The sequence below is a fragment of the Callospermophilus lateralis genome, chromosome 13, assembly GCF_048772815.1.
Source record: "Callospermophilus lateralis isolate mCalLat2 chromosome 13, mCalLat2.hap1, whole genome shotgun sequence".
Taxonomy (NCBI): Eukaryota; Metazoa; Chordata; class Mammalia; order Rodentia; family Sciuridae; genus Callospermophilus; species Callospermophilus lateralis.
The window spans coordinates 104481339-104502318 of NC_135317.1; the positions used below are offsets into that span (position 1 = coordinate 104481339).

Here is a 20980-nt window from a genome sequence, read left to right on the forward strand (position 1 = left end):
ATCAAACCCACGTAGATAAGACCTTACATATTTAATACAGTGCGTTACCCCTGTACAAATGGAAAAAAATTAAGTTTAACATTTCTAGACCAATATGGCTGTTAATTTCTGTACAATGCCAACTCAACACGGTAAACTGGGATACTTTTCCAAAGTTGACAGCACAGCTAAAGTTTCCAAAAATTCAAATTATCTATATATGTATATATATATATATTTATATTTATATAAAAAGACCAATAATAGCAGTATGTTCTGCATCAGCAGCAGCAACAGCGTTTCCAGGTTCTGCAGTCATCTGAACAGAATCATAGACACACCCAGCACACTCCATTTAAAAAAGGGGGGAAAGTAAAAAAACAAAAACAAAACAAAACCCGAGAAAACAGCAAAGTTCTGTTACTGTTGTGATACCTGGCACCATTTTTTTTTTTTATTAGCTTCTCAATCATCATCTGAAAAGAAAACATTCTAGAGTAACATCATTAAAAACAGCTCTGATAAAGCACGGTCACTACCACGTATCATAAAGCAGGTACGAGAGGTTTAACATTCACAGCGTATGATACAGTACTGTCCTACATCTACAATACTAGAGGGTACGATTACAAAGGCAATTATTTGAGACTTGATTCTACTTTTCCAGCAGAGGGCCAAAAGGATGGTATGACACAGCTCTGTAAAGAAATGTACTTCCTTAGGATTTCCTTTCATTGGCGGCACAGTTCCAAGTACTCACTCTCTTCATGAACGTCAGCTACAAACCGTTAATGGGGGCGGGGGGGGGGGGGGGAGAGGGAGGAACAAAAAGCAAAACAAAACAGCCATTGGATCCATACAAAGGTGACCAAGTGGAGGCAAGCAAGACTCAACCTAACTAGCATTTGACCAAATCTGTCATGTTTGAATGGTGAGCGCTCCATGGAAGAAAGGAGATGCCCAGTAGCGCTCCAAGCTTCAGACCACAACCAAACACAGCTTCATTTCAAACAGAGGCAGTTGCCAAACACTGCTCATTCAGATATGCTCAAGGATGCTGATGTCAATATTGAACCATCTGCTCACTCATTCAGGAAGAAGGGGAGATCAGTTACGACTGTACTTTGATTGTGTTCAACTCAATCATCATATTACAAAAATAGCAAGCTGCCATAATAAAAAATAAGGCTCCTCTCTCCAGCACCAGTTATCTTCAGCTCTTCACCTCCAAGCCTACAAACACCATAACCATATCCAACGAACATAAGGGAGCAAAGAAACCACATGTGATCTACTGGCTGGGTCCGCCACACTGTTCAGGCTGAGCTATTCCTCTGTGGTGTTATTTTCCTCCTATTTCCGGTGTTTCATCTAACCATAAAGATTTTTAGGTCTAAATTATATGCACTTCAGGAATATGTGCACATAGTCATATATAGATTCTGACTGAAGATGCACGGCCGTCAACTGAGCAAATGTTATACAGTAGGTGCAAGCTTGCCAAAGCCTGGTTTTAACTGGTACAGCAGCTGGGTGTCAGAGCAAATCACTCTTATGTCCTTGTGCATCTCCAAGCCCTAGACAGAATAATGTCACAGACCATTTTAACCGGGTGGCTACTGGCATTATCTGACTTCATTCTGTTTCCCCTCCCCCCTCCCCGCAATACCCTGCAATAAACCACAGCCTTTAAGATTTCGTTTCTTCGGTTTTGATTGCTTGAGGTTTGATTGGTCCAGTTCTAACAGGTTTGGTGGCTATGGTGGGTGCAGGGGGTGGCTTTTCTTCTACTTTTTCCTGACAGACACCAGGAGGGTCGGTCAGTGTTTCAGGAGGTTTACTTGAATCACTGTCCACTTTCTGGGTTTTGCCTCCTATCTGTTTGCTCTGTTGCTGTTCAGAGAAGAACCGCTGCGTGGACTGAAGAACCTCTGCTCTCTGCTTTGCCTTAAAAAGTGAGAAACAATAATTGAAAATGCTGCAGCATCACCAAAGCCTGTCAAATCAATCTCAGTTCAAATACTTTTACCAATCACAAATCAGTTTTCCCCTCGTTGGTTTGGCCTAAGCCAAAGGTACCTCATTGACCTTTCAGTTTTTAGTGCATAGACTTCTTCCTATCTTTGAAAACATTTCATGTGATTTTTTTAAACATTTGAAACAAGACCACCTCCCACCATCTTTTCAGAGTCTGCCCTCTTATAAATAATAAAACATATATTGCTAGTGATCTGAATCTTTTCTGGAACAGCTTATTGACATCAAATTTTATTTAGGGAGGCTGCTTGCAAGTCTGAAAACATACATGTAACACTTAAAACTTCTAGTTATCAATATGTGGTCTACAATAAAATGAAAAGGAAGCACTTATATTGTGGCATTACCAACACCTAGGACCAAATGTCTTGTGGCTGAGTCCTCTTCCCACAGCTCTCTTCTGCAGGGGAAGAGCATCAGAAATTAGTAACTACAACTTCACTTGATCACTAAGTTCTGATAGCTCCTACCACATTCTGAGCTGGTAAAATAATTTCTTAGTTTTACTGACTATGTTCCCCAAAGAACATACTTACGTCAACCTGTAAACTATCCTCTGTAACATACACAATTCAAACTATATACCTCTTGCATTTAACAAAAAATCCTTTATGGTCTACAGGTAATCTGTACTAGTCAAAGATTTAAAGCAATTTCCAAGAAATCTGTATACTCTCCCACCCCATTAAGGTTATCAAGCTCTACTGTCATTTCTGACAAGAGAATGTGTGAAATTAAGTGCCAAGGAGCCAGGAGCTGGAAACCAAGGCCATAAAATCTCCAAAGCTTTTTACGTATGCGAGGTATTTTTAGTAGAAATAGTTGAAAATCCTAGGCACACGGCCTAATAAAAGCAGATAATATTTAACAAGTTTTACTGCAGGGTAGTCTTTACATTTCATTACTCAGCATCAGAAACACAAAGGATGTCAAAACTGGAAGAAACTTCAGTCAGCCAATTGAATTATTCTCTAACAATGTCATCACAAACATGTTTCTAATTCAGAGTAAAAGTATCACTATGCACATGTCCCTGGTTATAAGCAATAAGCTTGTCTTTGTTCCAGACTGATCTACATAGTGACAAAACAAACAAAATAACTAATATCTCTAAGGTCAGAAAACTTCCTCTGGCTGGACAGGCAGACAGGTAAGGGCCATGCTACAAAAGGCTGTCCCCACACAGACTCCTAAAGGCACGCCTCTGCTTTAGCAAACTTCATGTTTACTTGTGCCTTTCATCATGAAGGATCCCAAAGTGCTTTTCTGAGTTCTTCATCTACAACTGCACAATCCATTGCAGAACATGCCCACCTCCAGGGACAGGTAAAAAAGGATGTGAGGACAGTTTGAGAAGACTACACTGGAATGATTCATGAAGGAAGAAAAATCAAGATAGGTAACATGTCTTACCCACTCCAGAGTTTTTACATAACCATGATTATATAATAGGCTGGATTGGGGGTGAAGGAGGGAGAGGAGGGAAGGGAGGGAAGAAAAACAAAGTAAAAAAAGAAAGAAAATGGGGAAGGCTATAATAACCCACTATTACTTTTTTGCTATTTCAAAAATATAGCATCCAAACTCAGATCTCCCTCAAATACTTGTTTTATAAGCAGTTCATCTGACCAGAGTTTAAAATGTTATTGATTTTTGACTACAGTTGTAAAACAATGAAAAACAAAAAAACCAAAAAAACAAAAAACCCCCCAAAAACCAAAAAACCCCTCAAAAAACAAAAACAAAGGTAAAAAAAGAAAAGGAAAATGGTTGGGGTGGGAGGGAAAAATAGGGCAGGGGAGGGGGAAGAGATGAACAAAAGTAGCGTGGTTAAGTCTCTAAGACAACAAATGCCTGGCTCTGTGGTTATGGTCCAGAGGCATTTTAAGACATGGTTCAGAGACAAAGTCTTGCTCTGTTGGCTGTTAACACTGTACTAACCTTCATGTCTTGTTCAGCCTTCAACGCAGCCTGGGCCTGATTACCTCTGACTCCAGATAGTGATCCACAAGGACCCCTGGCTACATGTGGCAAACGAGCATGGCTCATGAGGCCTGTGGTCAGCGGAGGAGGCATCTGACTGGCCAGTGCCATTGGTGGCCTCTGAACAGGCGCTGGGAAGGTGTTAGTATGTGGGGCTCTTACCAATGGAGGGACCAGGTTAGGCTGAGAGAGAATCTGAGTGGAAAAAACAAAACATACAACATTGAACTGTTAAAAAAAAAAAAAAAAAAAAAAAAGGCCAACTAGACCAGGTTGGCTTATCCCAGAATAAATCTGTTCCCATCCTGTCAGTGAAAGGAAGCTTATGGATTGTGCCGTTTCATCAACAAAGACAAAGAACAAACAAGTCGTGCTTGGAGGATTTTACAGAAAAATTAGGCATGTCAGTTGATACTAGCGCCTCAGCTACAAACTCCAGAGAGGGTGGAAAGGCTATTCATTAAGATATCTTTAAAAAAAGGTACACCTGCAGAAAAGGCATATGCCTACACCAAACTTAATCTGAAGATAATCTCAGGAACCAATTCTAGTTTGTGAGAGTTGTTATCAATTTTTAGTCCATCTATGATTAGCAAAGGGAAAACAACTTTTTTTCACATTTACTGGAAACATCTATTTGGAAATTTTACTTCAACTGCACGTAGAGTCATTAAAAGAAGAAGAAGAGAAAAAAAAAGCATAATTAAGAAAAACCCACTTGGAACCTAGAAAACTTCAAGCACTGGGACCTTCGCTGAAAAGTCAACTTCTTCAAAAAAGGATAAATTGAACAGGACTCAAATGATTAGAGCTGTGTGGGGAATCTTGGAATATTCCTATTGTCTGCTTTAAAAGTAAGCTATTACTATTGGAGTCTAGCTATAAAGTGCGAAGAATATATTTAAATATCATAAATTTTTTTGTTTAAAAAAATCAAACTTTTTCATTTAAAACTGTACTTCTTAAATTGGTTAACATTCAGTAAGATTATAAAATCAGAGATTTAATCAGATTAGCAATTGTATGCAAGTAAATAATACTCATTCTTACTTATATCTGCCTACCTGGGGTGCAAACTGTGTAGGAAATGGCTGTGTCATTCTCACGGTGGCAGGGGCTGACTGGAACTGCTTCTGATAGACAATGCTGCTCATTTTGCTGGACTGGCTGTTTGGACTTGTTGAAGTAGCCCTTGGAGAGAAGCCATTGCTGGTCAGTACAGTACTGCCATGTAAATGCTGCTCAATTTTTAAAGGCGTTTTTCTTGGTATTTTCATCATACTTGGTAGTTGATGAAAATTGACCAAACACTGTGCTAGGAGCCAGAGGCAGAGGCGAAAAAGGAGAATAGCTACATTTGCCCTGCATTAAAAGAATTTTCTTTCTTCTTTGTGCGGTACTGGATTGACCAGAGTCTCACACAACACAGGCAAGCATTCTAACACTGAGTTACACACCCTACTGTTCTAAGACAGACTCTCAGCTAAGTTAGTTGTATGGGCTGGCCTGGAACTTGGGATTTTCCTGACTCAGCCTTCTGGGTAGCTGGGATTATAGGTGTGAGCCTCTGTGCCCAGATGAGTTTTCTTAAAATACACGTTAACATTTTAGATAAGATTATCAAGATGTCAACATATAATTATTCAACAAACAAAAGGTGATTGATTAATTACTTGAAACTTCATAAGCAAATTTAAATATGAATTTTACCGGAAAGGACTAGATGTAGGTGTAGTGCTTCTACCGCCGATTGGAGGTGTGCCAGGTTTTATATCAATGCCACTTCCAAAGGCTTTTAGTTCCATTTCAGACATCTGAGAAAACACATAAATAAACTTAACATTCCTTCAATTCCATAAGGCAAGTGCTATTTAATGTCCTACATGTGAGGTTTCACGTAGGAAAGCATAAAAATCTTATTACTAGGCTTCAAATTTCACAGAATTATCAGGCTAAACAGAATTATACAGAAGTTTGAGATTTTCTGCAGGGTGGTAAAAAAATGATACTTGAAGAAACCAAAACTAACAATAAAAAAGCCCCACATAAATGCATATATCTGAACACAGGGCTTAAATTTTTTAAGAAGTACATAGTTTCTCTTCACTTACTTTTCCTGTGGTTGCAATCATGCTGTGCTGTGTCCCAGCAGGGATTAGTCCTCTGAAGGGTTGGCTTACTTGTGCAGGACGGCTCAGACTCTGAGCCTGAGCTTGTGGAGTTGTGTGCTGTAAAGGGGGCTGAAGAGTCTGAGGCAAAGCAATCAGAGGCTGCCCTGTAGATCCAAAATTAGGCAAGGAAAGCTGGGATGCTGGTAAAGGGACTGTCACCTAGAAAGCAAGCATGTAGACGTCACTGCAGTTATTTGCTTATAACTTTGGTATGCATATCCCTTTAAGGATACACCACCCTTCAAATACTTTTGAGTAAGAATTTAAATAAAATACATTAGTCTATAAATATACTTCACATACAAATTTTTGCTTAGTGACTATCCCATTCTTTTATTAAAAGTATATCAACAAAATGTAGTCATTTGGGAAATGTGCTTTTGGGCAATTTCATCATCACGTGCATATCACAGATGATCCTTCTATAAACTAACATGGCCAGGACTGTGCTCTCTCTTACATGAGGTCTTGAAATGTGCCCACAGTGGTCTCAAATTTGACCCTCACTTCAGTCTTCCAAGCAGCTGGGAATACAAGCGCCTGCCACCACACCAAGAAGGTCATACAATCTTTACATGTAGTATCTCATTGATGGAAACATTACTATGTGATGCTCAACTGTGGTTTTGTTCATGTGTAGTGAATAAACTAACTGAAATAATCTGACCATTTTTGAAGTTCACAGTACATGTCAAATAACCACAAAATACATGTTACAGTTTTAAGAAAGTAGTCATGAGTTCCCAAATAGATATTTGTATAATGTTTTCTGTTCTGGTCAAAACAATGTTCAATGAGAAAAAAAAAAAAAAGATTAAATTCTCAAACACTATAATCTCCATAAGATGACATTATATTTATAAACTGCTGCTCCTTAAAAATAAGAACCAAAAAGAGTTATGATAAGATAATTAATGGCTTGCCCTTCTCCTCCAGACTTCCACCCACTTTTAAAAAGATGATTAATGATGTTATTAGGAGACATAAAAAAACAAACAAAACAAAACCCATATATTTTTTCATTGAGGAACACTGTCGCATTCATTAGAAAGGTGATGGGCACTTATATTCTCACTCTGTACTACACCACCCAATGTGTCCCATCACGCTGTCCCTAAGAGTCTCCCTTCATCTCTAACACTGATGGGCAAACCACCTACCACGTTTATATTCCTGAAAAATGGTTTTCAAACTTTTATATTCTTTTTAAAAAAATATTTATTTTTTAGTTGTAATTGTCAATACCTTTATTTTATTTATTTTTATGTGGTGCTGAGGATCGAACCCAGGGCCTCATATGTGCTAGGTGAGGGCTCTACTGCTGAGCCATAACCCCAGCCCCAACCTTGTATATTCTTATGAATCCTTTGCTAAAATAAAGGATACACGGAAACCTAGTCCAATTAAAAAAAGGGGGATGAGGGCAGGCTGTGAATATAGTTCAGTGATACATGTGTGAGGCCTTGGGTTCAATCACCAGTATGGGTTAGTGGGACCCAGAAATGATCAAAGTGGGGAATGAGGGGGGAAGAGTCAGGAGAAGGGTATTATGGGATCGAATGAAGCACCTTCCACTGTCAGTGGACTCAATGGAACTCCCAGAACACCTGAGGGGTGTTTGAAAACCACTCTTCCCATCTTATTTCTATATAAATTCCCAGACAATAACAAAAGCAATAAAAATAATAATAAAATTGAGGAAATTTACCATGCCATAGTTTACCTGCTGGAGAGCACTCGGTGATTGGGCAGTGTTATAAAAATTAGTTTGCCCAGGCTGTTGTACTTGTCCAGAATAAAGATTTGAGGCCTGGGTCAGATTTGCTCTAGCCTAGAAAAAATTTTTATAAGATAAAATAGTCAGATATAGTCAGATACTAGTAAAGGAAAGGGGTAATCATTACTTTTTCATTGTGTCTTATATCACACTTTTATTCTTTAAAAAAAAAAAGTTTCCTTAAAATAATCTGGATTTTGAAAATAGGAATACCACGACGGTGCACCATCCTGGCCCCCACCTTACCTGGAGAAGGTGCGTATCTATCAGTTGGGAACCTCCCAGTCCTGATGCCTGCCCCAGCTGGTGTTCATACAATATAGGAATAGGCTGAGTATTTGAAGTTTGTTGAAAGGCAAGACCTGATTGTGCCTTGGCAAGTTCCTGGTGTTGGACAGCTGGGAAGTTGTGGATAGCAGTACCAGAAAGCACCACAGATGGCTGGGATAGACTGCTTTGCATAAAGGCTGGCTGAGATCTATGTAAATAGTAAAGAGGATAAGGCTGTGTTACAAATTAACTTTATTCCAAATGACCAAGTACTCTAGTGCTTAGAGAAAAATCTGCTTTTGAAATCTAAACTTGTGTCTTCTAATACAGTAGCCTCTAGCCATAATTACATGTATGTGTCTTCTATTACGTTTCAGTTGAACAGGTCTGGTCTTAAAAAGCACACCCTTGAAGATATTTGTTGAAATGGGGATTACAAACAGAGTGTCAGTGCCTGGCTCCTTGACTTCTCATGGCTTTGTGGACATCACTAGCTGATCAAACAGAGCTGGAGAGTGGCTGCAAACTTTCCAACATTGTTTCAAGCAGACAATATAAATTAAAAGAAGACTAGTTTGGGGCTGGGGGTGTAGCTCAGAAGACTTGTCTAGCATGCATAAGGCTCTAGCTTTGACCCCCTAACACTGGAAAAAAAGACTGGCTTGTGTAGAATAAGCTCTAATTAACTAACTAATTAATTAATTAATTTCCCTGCAGTATTGAGGATTGAAGCCAGGGCCTTACACATGCCAGGCAAGTGCTCTATCACTGAGCCACACCACCAGCCCTGTAAAGTTTCATTTTTAAAAGAAATTTCAAGATAACCCAAGTTTTAAAAAACAAACCACACACACACACACCTACCTCTAACTTCTAGCTAGGGTAAACAGTTTTATATCTATTGAAAAGAATTTCATGAAATAACCAAACTAAATGGCAGAGTAAGACCAGAAACAGGAAATACTATGTGTGCATAATAACAAAGACACACAAATTCTACTGAAGAATCTTTCAACAGAAAGCTCAAAAGTAAAAGCAATATTTGTCAAGTTTATTAATGATTATGTTCTCTTTTAAGAAAGTTTAATTAGTTGAACCTGGCTTCTTTATGAATGCAAGTTATGATGGAAAAAAAATAAGCTATATCATTCCATGTAGAGTTTAACTTACAAATTATAGGAATTGTATCTGTTCTCGTTTTTTTCCTTCCCTAGCCCTTTCTATTAATATTTAATGACAGGGTCTTCATAAGTTGCTTAGGGCCTTGCTTTGTTGCTGAAGCTGCCTTTGAGTTTACAATCCTCCTGTCTCAGCCTCCCAAGCTACTAGGATTACACTGCTGGGACTGTGCCTGGCCTGAACTACTTTTATAAAACAAATTTCTAAAAGCAAATGCACAACTTTCTAATTCTCCTAAGCCAAATGTCCTGATTGTAATTTATTTTTCTTTCTGATGATCGGGGACATCACCAGGAATATGAATAGTAAGTAGCTAAGCTGACAAGCATTGCTCTTGCCATCTGGCTACTACCAATCCCTTATCCTCTTATAGTGGAAACCAAAGACACCCAAAGTTATACCCAGTTTTGGCCTCTTATTTATACTGTGACCTCAGATAAAAACAAAACAAAACAACAACAACAACAACAAAATGACCACCTCTTGAAGTCCTAACTTCCTGATGTCAAATGGGAATAACTTAATTTACTATAAGAACTAAGTTAAATGTAGTCAACATATATTAAGGACTAAATAGCTATCATAGATAAACAAAGTTCAACAAAAATCAGTTTGCATTATTTTCCTCAATGTAAAGATAAGGTACACTGCATCTGAGTGAATTTTTACAGAATACTCTCTTCACATGTACATAGTCAGCTTGTCACTACTATCATCCCTGCTTCTATTCTTTATCTGAAATCCCATCCCCTCTCTTCTGTTATACTCTACCTGTTCTCCATCTCTAATATACTATTATTTTCTGCTACGCCTCAGCTCTTACACAGAGAACACTTGGATTTGTAGTTGTCAGCAGCCTCATGGCACATTAAGTTTCAGGTTCCATTAGCAGCTATTATTATCTGTGAACTCTAATTGTTACGGGTTGTTGTCACTGACTTCATTAAGAAGCTTTCAGGCTTGACTTTCTTTCAAGTCTATTGAAATGACCAGAGACTGAGGTTTATGACATATAATCAATACACTTAACCATTTAATGTATTCATGGTCATTCCAGCTTTTTGGAGGAAGGAAGAGACAATAGGAATTCCAATAAGGAGAATCAGCAGTATCATTAGTTTTAACATGAAGACATTTAAAGCAATTACCTATATGGCTGAAGTGAAGAACTGAATAATTCTTGAGCCTGGGAAACAGCAGGACCAGCCCCCAAACTCAGCTGGGCTTGATGTTGCCCTTGCAGTGGTGCATAAATAGGGATTGGAATTTGCTGAACTGAAGCTGGCTGCAGTGCAATGAAAAACAAACACTCATTCATTTAAATGTATATGAAATCATACACACGAATCAAAACACTGGAAAAAATAATCGGAGACACAGAAAGAATAAAAAAGATTAATAGTACCCATCAGCTCCCTTTTAAAACAAAACCAAATGTAAACATCTAGATTTTCTTTCTGACAAATCACTTCTTCTACATTGTAACTATCAAGCTTTCGTAAAGTAAAAACTTTTGCCAGTAGCCTATCAAGGAAATAATGGATATGATATAACTTTAGGGAATCTATCTTGTAGTCTAAGATTAATTACTACAACCATAAAAATGGCAAGAAATAATACATCATAGAAGAAATCTTTGATATTTACCTGAGAGAGACCTGGCTGGAAGCCCTGCTGCTGGGCCAAGGATGGCGGAGCTAGCCGAGCATGTTGGGTATTGAAGAGATGACTTGTATCCATGTAGAAAGCTGGGATCTGAGCTGCAGGCCACCAGGAAAAACAAGCAGCAATAATGTCTAAATTTCAAAATTTTCCAAGTAGTAATTAAAAAACTAAGTTTTGTAGCAGTTTCTAAACGAGCCCTCTCAAAAGTCACAGAAAAATTGAAAATGTAAAAAGAGATAAATGCACCCCAAAAAAGCAAAAACAAAAGCAAAAACCAACAAAACCCCAAACCAATCAATTAACAAAAAAAACAAAACAAAACAAAACAAAACAAAAAAAACTAAAAAACTTCTACTAGAAAGGTAGTAAATTAGAAATAGTGTATCTAATATTTATGAGGTTATGGAAAAATAAACACTCTCATGGCTAAAATTTATTGGTAAAACTTCACATAAAAATTAAACATGGATTTATCTACTGAACCAGCAAATCTACTTCAATTATAAGTCTACATTCTAGAATTTAGCAAAATATATAAAGAGAATGGATATTTAATAATTTAAAGTTTGATATGGACTCTTAAACATATTTCTGTGTATCATACATAGCAAATTGTGATTGGATACTTTTCAAAAAAAGAATTATGTCAACTTATTATAGTATTATTAACAATATCTGGAATCTCTATAGACAATGGATACTAACAGATGCTAATTATTAATTTTCTATGAAAGGTAAGAAACAACATGATGAGTTGGTGAGTTTAAATATTTTTCAGAAGTTTCAGATGAACACTGTGATTTTCATTAGGACCAGCTACCCACCACCATCATATAATATTTTCATTCTACTTTTAATTCCCCCCTCTTCCAAACTATTACCTATTGTTAAATGTTTTGTTATTTGATTGGAACAGTGACACATGCATAAATAATTTTTGAATTAGTAGAACCAATTTGTTATAACAATTGGTAATAATATATAATAATAATATGATAAAATAATATATAATAATATTATACAATAATATATAATAATAATATATCAAGGAGAAAGAGGATTTAACTCTATAGGGGGACATATTTGCAAAAAGCACTTCAAAAAATATTTAAACTTGAAAGAGTTAAGGAAAAAAATAAAACCAGGAGTTTAAAAAAAGTTTTCTTTTTCTAAATTCTTTATATTAAAGTGTAAAATATTACCTGCTGCAGACTGAGACACATAAACTTGTGGACTCTGTTGCTGCTGGGCAATAAGGGAAGGCATGCAGCTTAACTGTGAAAAATGACTTGCAGAAGGCAGGCTGCTTGTCTGTAACTGCTGGGGTTTCACTTTACAAATATTAGGAGGGTCCGATGTGGTGGTAGATTTTGTACTCAAAGAAGAGGTAGTGTATGTACCAGCTCCTGTATGTGGGGGAGGGATAAAATCAGGGGAAAATATTATATATCTAAAAGTGCCACTATTGTTGACAGTACCATCTAGAAAGTAGAAGATTAATGTTTATTCCCATTATGTACAGTAGGCCCTCTGTACCCATGGGTTCAACATGTTAGTATCCAAGCAACCACAGGTTTAAAACACTGAAAAAAAATTTGCATCTGTATTGAACACACACACCGTTTTCATTATTATTTTTCCAAAACTATACAATGTAATGTTTATACTGTTAGGCATTAAAAAGTGATCTAGGGATGATTGAAAACATACCAAAAGATATAGGTAGGCTATATATATGCAAACACTACATTATAAATAAGGGACTTGGGCCAGGCATGGTGGTACATGCCTGTAATTCCAGTCACTCAGGAGGCTGAGGCAGGAGGACTGCAAGTCAAGGCCAGTCAGGGAAACCTAGTGAGATCCTGTCTCAAAGTAAACAATAAAAGGGGATGAAGATTTTAGCTCAGTAGCAGAGGACTCTTAGAATCAATCCCCAGTACCATAAAACCAGGAAAACAAACAAACAAACAAACAAAAAAAAAAACAGTACTGAACCCATAAATCATCTCTCAAATAGCAGAGGTTGGAAATTCTATACACCTAAATCTTCATCAGAAAATTTAAGTTACCCCAGTTGGTTTAGTTAGGCTAATTAAACTTAGGCCTCTAAATTAGATACAGATTGCAAAATATCTAAAAGCTATGTGGTTTTTAATTTCTTCTGAGTTGATCAAACTAGTAAATACAACTATGTAAAGGTTAAAAAATATCAAAAGGTAAAACTCAGAAAAATTTAGAAGAAAAATTTTTTTTCTCAATTATTCTTTGGTACCTGTACTGTGTGTGTGTGTGTGTGTGTGTAGGAATGTACACCAGGGACAGAAGGGCCCAGCAAAAACTGTTCTAGTTATTCTTCAATAAATGTTTGCCAAATTAAAATTCGGAGAGCAAAGAGGAGGAAGGGCTAAGTGAAGCCAGAAGTTTTACAGAAGAGCTGATAACTATCTCACCTACAGTCTCACATCTTTTATACACAATACTTTTTGGGGGACAGTGAACAGAAGACTATAACAATTCAAGATATTTAAGCTGGGGATGTAGCTCAGCGATAGAGCACTTGCCTAATATTCCGGAGGCCCTGAGTTCCATCCCCAGCACTGCTTACACAAAGGTATTTAAGGAAAGGTACAAAAAAGTTCTACCTGATAGTGACGTTGTAGGAGTGACTGAAGCGACAGGAATCTGAGGCACTGACGCACTTGAGAATGAACTATAATTGGCAGTGCTGGGCCCACTGGCACTACTGCTAACTCCACTTGCAATTGGAGGTGCTGTGGAAGTTACTGGAGACCCCTTTTCCCTTACGTTTGGAGAATTCTCCCATGCCTTGCGCGCAGACTCCATCTGCAAAAAGGAGGACATTTGTTAAAGGAAAAACAAACAAAAGACACAATACAGAAAAAGTATACACATTGTTATGGTTTAAATATGAAGCATCCCCTACATTCATGTGTTGAAGGCTTGGTCCCTAATGCAGCCAGGTTCAGAGGTGGGGCTAGGGGAAGCGATTGGATCTTGAGGACTCTGACCTCCTCAGTGGATTACTAATTTGATGGTGTTACTGGGAGTTAGTGATACTGTAGAAGATAAGATCTGCTTGAAGGAGTGGGTCCTTGGAGGCTCTATCCTGTCTCTCTCTAGCCCCTTCTTCTTTCTCTGCTCCTCAGCTGCTATGAGTGAACAGCTTTGCTCCACCAAGCTCTTCTGCCATGTTTGGCTTCACATCAGGCCCAAAGCAAGGGAACTAGCTGACTGTGGACTGAAAACTCTGAAAATGTGATTCAAAATAAATCTTTCCTCCTTTAAGTTGTTTATGTGAGGCATTTTGGTCACAGTGTTGAAAAGTTGACTAACACACACATACACACATACACACATCAATCAATAATTAAATGTGGAACGTAATATCAAAAACTACACAAACCAGAGGAAATCTATGGATTTCTAATTTTTCACTTGCCCGTTATCTTTGCTCCTTTACTCAAATTGAGGGGGTGGGAGGTGGAGTTATTACTTTTCTACAGAGAACTTGTTGATGGCTTTGGGAAACATGTCAACTCTTGTACGATATGAGCCTTGCTCCACTGCCAGTGAAGAATAAGAGAAGGAACCAAGATGCCCCTGTAGAATGATTTAAGGCTCTTCCTATGATTGCAAAGGTCCTTAGAAATACTTATCAAAAGGAAAGGCATAAAAGGCAAAATACATCAGGTTTTAGGCTTTGACGTAGTACAAACACTTCCTGTTTCACACCCTGACCTCTTTCAGCATTTCAGGAACTGGCTACAGCCATTTCCATTTGTGGTTCTGAATTTAACTGTAGTCTTCGTTCAATCTGTTTAAAGCAGCATTGTTCAACAATTTGCAAAAGACAGTATATAAATGAAAGTCACATATGTAACTGAAAATTTTCTGATAGAAACATTTTAAAAAGTAAAAACAGGTAACATTAATTTTGATAAATTTTAATTCAACCCAATATATATTTTCATTCAACTACAATATAATTGAAACCGCTGTCAACATAAAATTGAGACATATTGGGGCTGGGGCTGTGGCTCAGTGGTAAAGTGCTTTGCCTAGCACATGCGAGGCGCTGGGCTCAAGCCTCAGCACCACATAAAAATGATAAATAAATAAATAAATAAAATAAACATTTTTAAAAATGAGACATATTACATACTTTTCAATATTAAAATTTCAGATGCAGTGTGGATTTTGTTTTGCACTTACAGCACATCTCAGGATCAGGCATAATTTCAGAACTCAACAGCTACCTGAACAAGAGGATTCTAAATACATTATCTTGAGGCTACTTTAATAAGTAGAACAGATACACAGATTTCGAAGTTTAACATTTTTAATACCCTTGTTGAGAAGTTTGTGAGTCCTTGAAGTTCCAACTTCTAAAATTTTAATGTATTTTAAGAACAAGAAAGAATCAACAAGTTCACTGTACAAACATATCTAACCCCATGGGTCCCCACCTGCATCCCTTTTAAAACATGCAATTACCTTACCTTAATAACTAATTATCATTGTACATTCAGAATGAAGGATGCTTATATGGGCGGGAGGAGTTTTTTTCTCATAGTCACTTTGTTGTTTTCAAATGTATATAAGTTTAAAATTAAATACATACAAAAATGTATTTTAAATGGTGTGGAGGATTAACAAAAAAGCAATTTGAGAGTACAATGACTTACATACCAGTTTTGCTGAGGAAACAGAATTAAATTTTAGCAAACAAACTGCATAATATATAGGCCACAAATAGTAGACTTAATTTCATTTATTAAGCAGGAAGAAAACTCGAAATTTCTATTTTTGGAACTTCAAGAAAACTAAAAGTACAATTATTTAACGATACACACTCTCAGCAACATCTATATAGAATTTATCTTTATTTCATCTATTGCTCAGAGAGATTTTCAGAAACAACAAAATCAGAGAAAGCTTCAGGCCTTATGCAATTTAATGTAAACTACATGCATATCATTTCTTCTTGGAATGGTAAAAATGTGAGTGAAAGGCAAGTTGAACAGCACCCTAAAGAATTAACTACTGGCTTAAAAAAAAAAGAACTATTTTTTCATTTAAGTTAGATTATGATCTTGAATAGCATAATGATAAAAATCATAAATTATTAGACAAAGTAAAGAACATAGATTGAGACAGTCATTTAAGTGAAAAGAAATAGCAAAGGCTAAATAGGAACTGGCAGTAAATAGTAAGAACTGGGTACAAACAGGATGGCACAAAGCAAGGGTTGTTGTTTTCTAAGATTTTACAGCTTCAAACATATTTATTAATCCTCTTATAAAGAAGTTAAGAGGGTAAGGGAGACAAGTGATCAGGTGGCTGGGGTCTCAGGCTGACAGTCTAGAAATGAATACAGGCCACATGATAAAACACCATCAAAGAGATTCACTATCAACCAGTGCAACATTAGGAAGATATGCTTTGACAGAGGTGAATTACTGGAGTTGCCCAGATTATGAACAAAGAGCAACAGTGAGATAAATGCACTGAAAAGAAAAAAAAAAATCATATAATTCCATGCTTTTTTTAAAAGCATGACTAATGAATCTACAATGCACAACAGATTAAAAGTATTCTCAAATAACTCAGCTGAGAAAAAAGGAATATAGCTCAAAATTATAAATAAGATCAAAATAAGGCTAAGTTTCTTGACATTACAAAGTGCTAAATCTGTTTTGTCCACTTAAATCAAAATTCCCTGATGCTGTTTATCAAGGAACATGCATGTTAATTAATTTCTTTTCTATAAAACATTTTTATCACTAAATAGTATTCATTTACTTCACACACAAAATACAAAATCACAACTGTAACAAGCCTTACTTAAAATATCAAATCACTGCTAATTGGGGTTAAAAGCTAATAAAGTTTTAAGGAATAATTTCAGATCTCCGTTTCCTCACCTTGGAGGAAATAAAACTAGTAAAGATACCCAAAAGAACACTGTTAACTTACGCCCCCTTGCATGCAATAATGAAGGACCCTTAGAGATGGATGTCGTACATACCTTGAAGGTGAGGCTGAAAGTAGTAGGAGGAACTGAAGTGAGGCTGGAGCTCTGTTGCATTGTCTCCCTCTTAGGGAGGGGAAGAGTGTTGGGCAGGGGCACCTGAAAAGGCAGGCAACACATCACAATCTAACTAAGTCTGCTATAAAAGCCCCATTTACGATAGCACTAACACCCTCCAAGTGTGGTATTTATTTTTCATTAGAGTCAACAGGGATCTTTGATTACTTAGAATTATACTGTTTATAGTAATTAATGATCATGCAATTAGGTAATTCTGGGTGCACAGAAGTCACTCAGGCTGTTAAAAATAATAATCTGATTTAACTGCTCAGGGTTACCCCAGGTAATGCTAATGTTGCTGCCTCAAGGACCATATTATGTAATAAGCAAAGTTTTAAGAAAAACAATTTTTATCATATGGGGGAACCACAGATTTCAACCAGAATTATTTAACATGACAATGAAAATATAAGAAATTAACCTCTTTTCTGCAAGAGTGAAATTTCTAATAACTAAATTCAAGTACTATCTGGGCAAAGCATGGAATATTACCATTAATCCCATATACCAGTTTTGCTAATAATAATAAAAAGATTATGGCAAATGATGTTAGAAATAAGCTACCCATATCTCTCCTTCCCCCTAAGTCTCTGGATTGTAGGAACTTTATTATGTTATATACTATTGCATGTTTACTTTTGATGGTTCATTTAGTAGTTTAGCTAAAACTGGCTGGGATGGTTAGGGGTTTTAAGATAATCACTGTAACTTGGACTAATGGAGATCCATCATAGCATGAATTATTTAATGAAGAAACTTCACCCGTAGGACATTGAAATATTCAGTGATTGTAGGCCCTGGGGTTGTAGTTCAGTGGCAGATTGTTTGCCTAGCATGTGGCGGTACAGAGTTTGATCTTCAGCACCACATAAAAACAAATAAATAAAAAGGTATTGTGTCCCACATACAACTAACAAAATATGTAAAAAACTGAGTGATTGTAATATTGGGTCATACTAACAAGAAATAATCAGTGCAGATAGATGCTTAACCACTGAGCCACATTTCCATCCCTTTTTAAACACTTCATTTAGAGGGTCTGAGATGCTTAGGGCCTGCCTCTGAACTTGCAATCCTGCCTCAGCCCCCTGAGCTTCTGGGATTACAGGTATGTGCCATCACAACTTGCTAAACTATATTCTTTTTTTAAACAAAGAAAGTTCTATGTATAAAATGGAATCCCAGTGTACTGGAAAAAAAAAATTTTTTTTTTGAAGGCCCTAAAAATGTCAGACATTTGTTTTCAATACTACATTAAGATCAAAATCACTATCATATGTAGCACAAATAAGCAGAACAGGGAAACCATTTCAAAGTAATGATCCTTTATCAAGCTCCATGACCCAAAATGATATGTTTTCAAACATACAGTGCTATAAGTCAAATGTAGATATTCACTTCTACAGGAGACCTTGTTTCTTATCATTTATATTTTTAAAATTATATTTTCAGAGGACTGTCAAAACCATCATTTACTTTCTTGAAAACTAAAACTTTAGAAATACCCTATTTTTAAAAATGAGAAAAGACACTCCAATAAAGTATAAATAAACTCTACTGAGACTGTAGTCAGTCAATATTTGATAATCTAAACAGTGACATGAGGATTAAACTGATAGGAAGTAATTTTCTCTTTACTAAGTTCTTCATTAAACAGCAAGTAAACACAAATATCTAAAACACTCTCAGAAAGGAGGGAAGATTTGATGTATGAAGTAAAATTTTTTAACAGTGGCAAATTGGACAATTTATACTATCAGCTTCCAGAGAGCTGTTTTCACTTTAAGAAATTTTGTTCACTCCTCATATTGTTCCTCCTCAGCTACACATAAGTCCTTCAAACAGACTATAAATTTGGATTAAGTGATCCCTAATGTAGGTCACTTTGTAAAATTCCATAAACCTAATGTTAGAGAGAAAGACAAGAAATACCAGAAGATAAAAATCAAGATTTTTATATTCAAAATGATAGTCAAAGCCCTTGTGAGGAACCTTTATATATTTTCTGCAAGAGACATTTCTGAAAAGAACAATCACAATTTTAGTCAAATAGCCTTTGAAGTACAGAGGGGCTACATTTAAAAGGAAAGCAAATGACCATATGTTCACCACACCTGCTCTCTGAAACAAGGACCAAAAAAAAAAAAAAAAAAAAAAAAAGCTTTTAAAAAAAGTTCTTCTAAATTATATCATGTGACCACAGCAAGTCATCTAACATTTTTATTAAGCTTACAATTTTTCATCTGTCAGTGAACTGAGCAAAATAACAGACTAAGTATCAGAAATTGAACCCAGAGGGGCTTAACCACTGAGCCAAATTCCCAATCCTTTTTATTTTGAGACAAAGTTTCACTAATTTGCTTATTAGGGCCTCACTAAATTGCTGAGGCTGGTCTCACTTGTGAGTTTCCACCTTAATTTTACAAATCACTGGGGTTAAGTAATCCCTATTGAAGCTCATTTTCTAAAATTCCATAAACTTGATGCTACAGAGAAAAACAGACAAGGGGGGAAATATCAGAAGACAAAAATCAAGAATTTTACATTCAAAATGATTATGGGTGTGCACCAGTGCACCTGGCTCTAACTCCATCATTATTCCATCCATCACTCCAGTGATGAATTATAACATCACGGTTCTGGGAAACCAGAGCTTGATTCAAAATATAACCTAACATCATTTAATATTAGAACATTCAAAGAATTTCCTGAAATATCTGCTTATACTTTATTCTTCAACCTTGACAAAAGGAATGTTGGCAAGGTAGACTATATATGTGCAGATACAGTTTTTTAATTAAAAAAGAAATATTTAATTCTTTGAAAACACCTTAGTTCTAGTCTTTTATTTTAAATAAGGTTTCAATGAATGGTAAAAAGGCTCCATTTATGAACAAAATCACCAACCAAATAAAATGCCAATGTTGCAGAATAATGCTGTAAGAGATGAGAACAAAAATTCTTACTAAAATCAGGTTAATAGGATTAGTACTTATGAAATCAATCCTAAGCACTACAACCCCTGGATTTAAATGGAAAGCTGATGACTTTCAAATCAAAAAGCCTTTGCAGATTTTTCCTAGTCTTTTCTATTTTTTCCTAGATTTTTCCTACAATGTGCCTAAAAAAAACAAATTTACTATCAACTCCCTGATGAGTGTTAAAACTTGCCACATCTTATACTGATTACTTACATTATTAACCAAAGTATCCTCCATCTTTGCATTGTTAGTAGCCACAGTGTTAGGCAGAGAGGAAGAAGGTGTAGTATAGTCTGTTACAGACTCCTGTGGAGGAGTAATAGAAAAAAAGTCATGTTGTAAACTAATTAAAGGGTTACTTCCTAATGATAGCCTAACAGTTGTAAAGTTGTTTCAAAAGAAGCAGGAAGGGAGAACAGACCTTAAGACTCAACTCACTAAAATCTTAATTCACTGAGTAACTGCAAGATAATACAACATGGACCCATAAAAGTAAGATTTCAACTGTTGATGAACTCCTGTTCATATCTAAAAATGCACTCCACAGTATTAGGAGGTGGTCAATAGTACCAAATATTTATTTCTATAGGCAATGAAAAGAAAGCTTTATGTGTTTACCACACTCAATTTACAGCTTACTATTAACTACTAGTTTGTATATTCTCTTCAAAATAAAAGGCCAGATAAGTGAATATGAAAGTATTAGTTCTCAAAATAAATTTTAGGATACATTCCTTGTTTAATGTCACGAATCTTTTCTCTTAATATGGTAGACCTGGATCACTGGTGGGGTTTTTACTTATATGAATTCTGCACAGTATGA

General features: G+C 36.3%; 1 protein-coding gene across 12 annotated transcripts in view; it reads right to left on the bottom strand.

The window, feature by feature from the left end:
* The window catches only part of Prrc2c (proline rich coiled-coil 2C), a 78103-nt gene continuing 57123 nt past the window's right edge, over window positions 1–20980 (bottom strand). For 3 of the 12 annotated variants that reach the window (XM_076832204.1, XM_076832206.1, XM_076832202.1), the window contains exons 23-35: window positions 20371–20463; window positions 17114–17215; window positions 13707–13908; window positions 12264–12467; window positions 11044–11156; window positions 10545–10681; window positions 8194–8425; window positions 7879–8001; window positions 6111–6329; window positions 5710–5813; window positions 5064–5190; window positions 3958–4194; window positions 1–1926 (exon numbers count right to left, since the gene is read on the bottom strand). In XM_076832204.1, the coding sequence (XP_076688319.1) occupies window positions 1669–1926; window positions 3958–4194; window positions 5064–5190; window positions 5710–5813; window positions 6111–6329; window positions 7879–8001; window positions 8194–8425; window positions 10545–10681; window positions 11044–11156; window positions 12264–12467; window positions 13707–13908; window positions 17114–17215; window positions 20371–20463 (2151 nt within the window). In that variant the 3' untranslated portion in view covers window positions 1–1668. Of the gene's footprint in view, window positions 1927–2363; window positions 2417–3957; window positions 4195–5049; window positions 5191–5709; window positions 5814–6110; window positions 6330–7878; window positions 8002–8193; window positions 8426–10544; window positions 10682–11043; window positions 11157–12263; window positions 12468–13706; window positions 13909–17113; window positions 17216–20370; window positions 20464–20980 lie in introns of all 12 variants that reach the window. The other 9 variants (XM_076832207.1, XM_076832205.1, XM_076832212.1 and 6 more) reach the window with 7 other exon arrangements.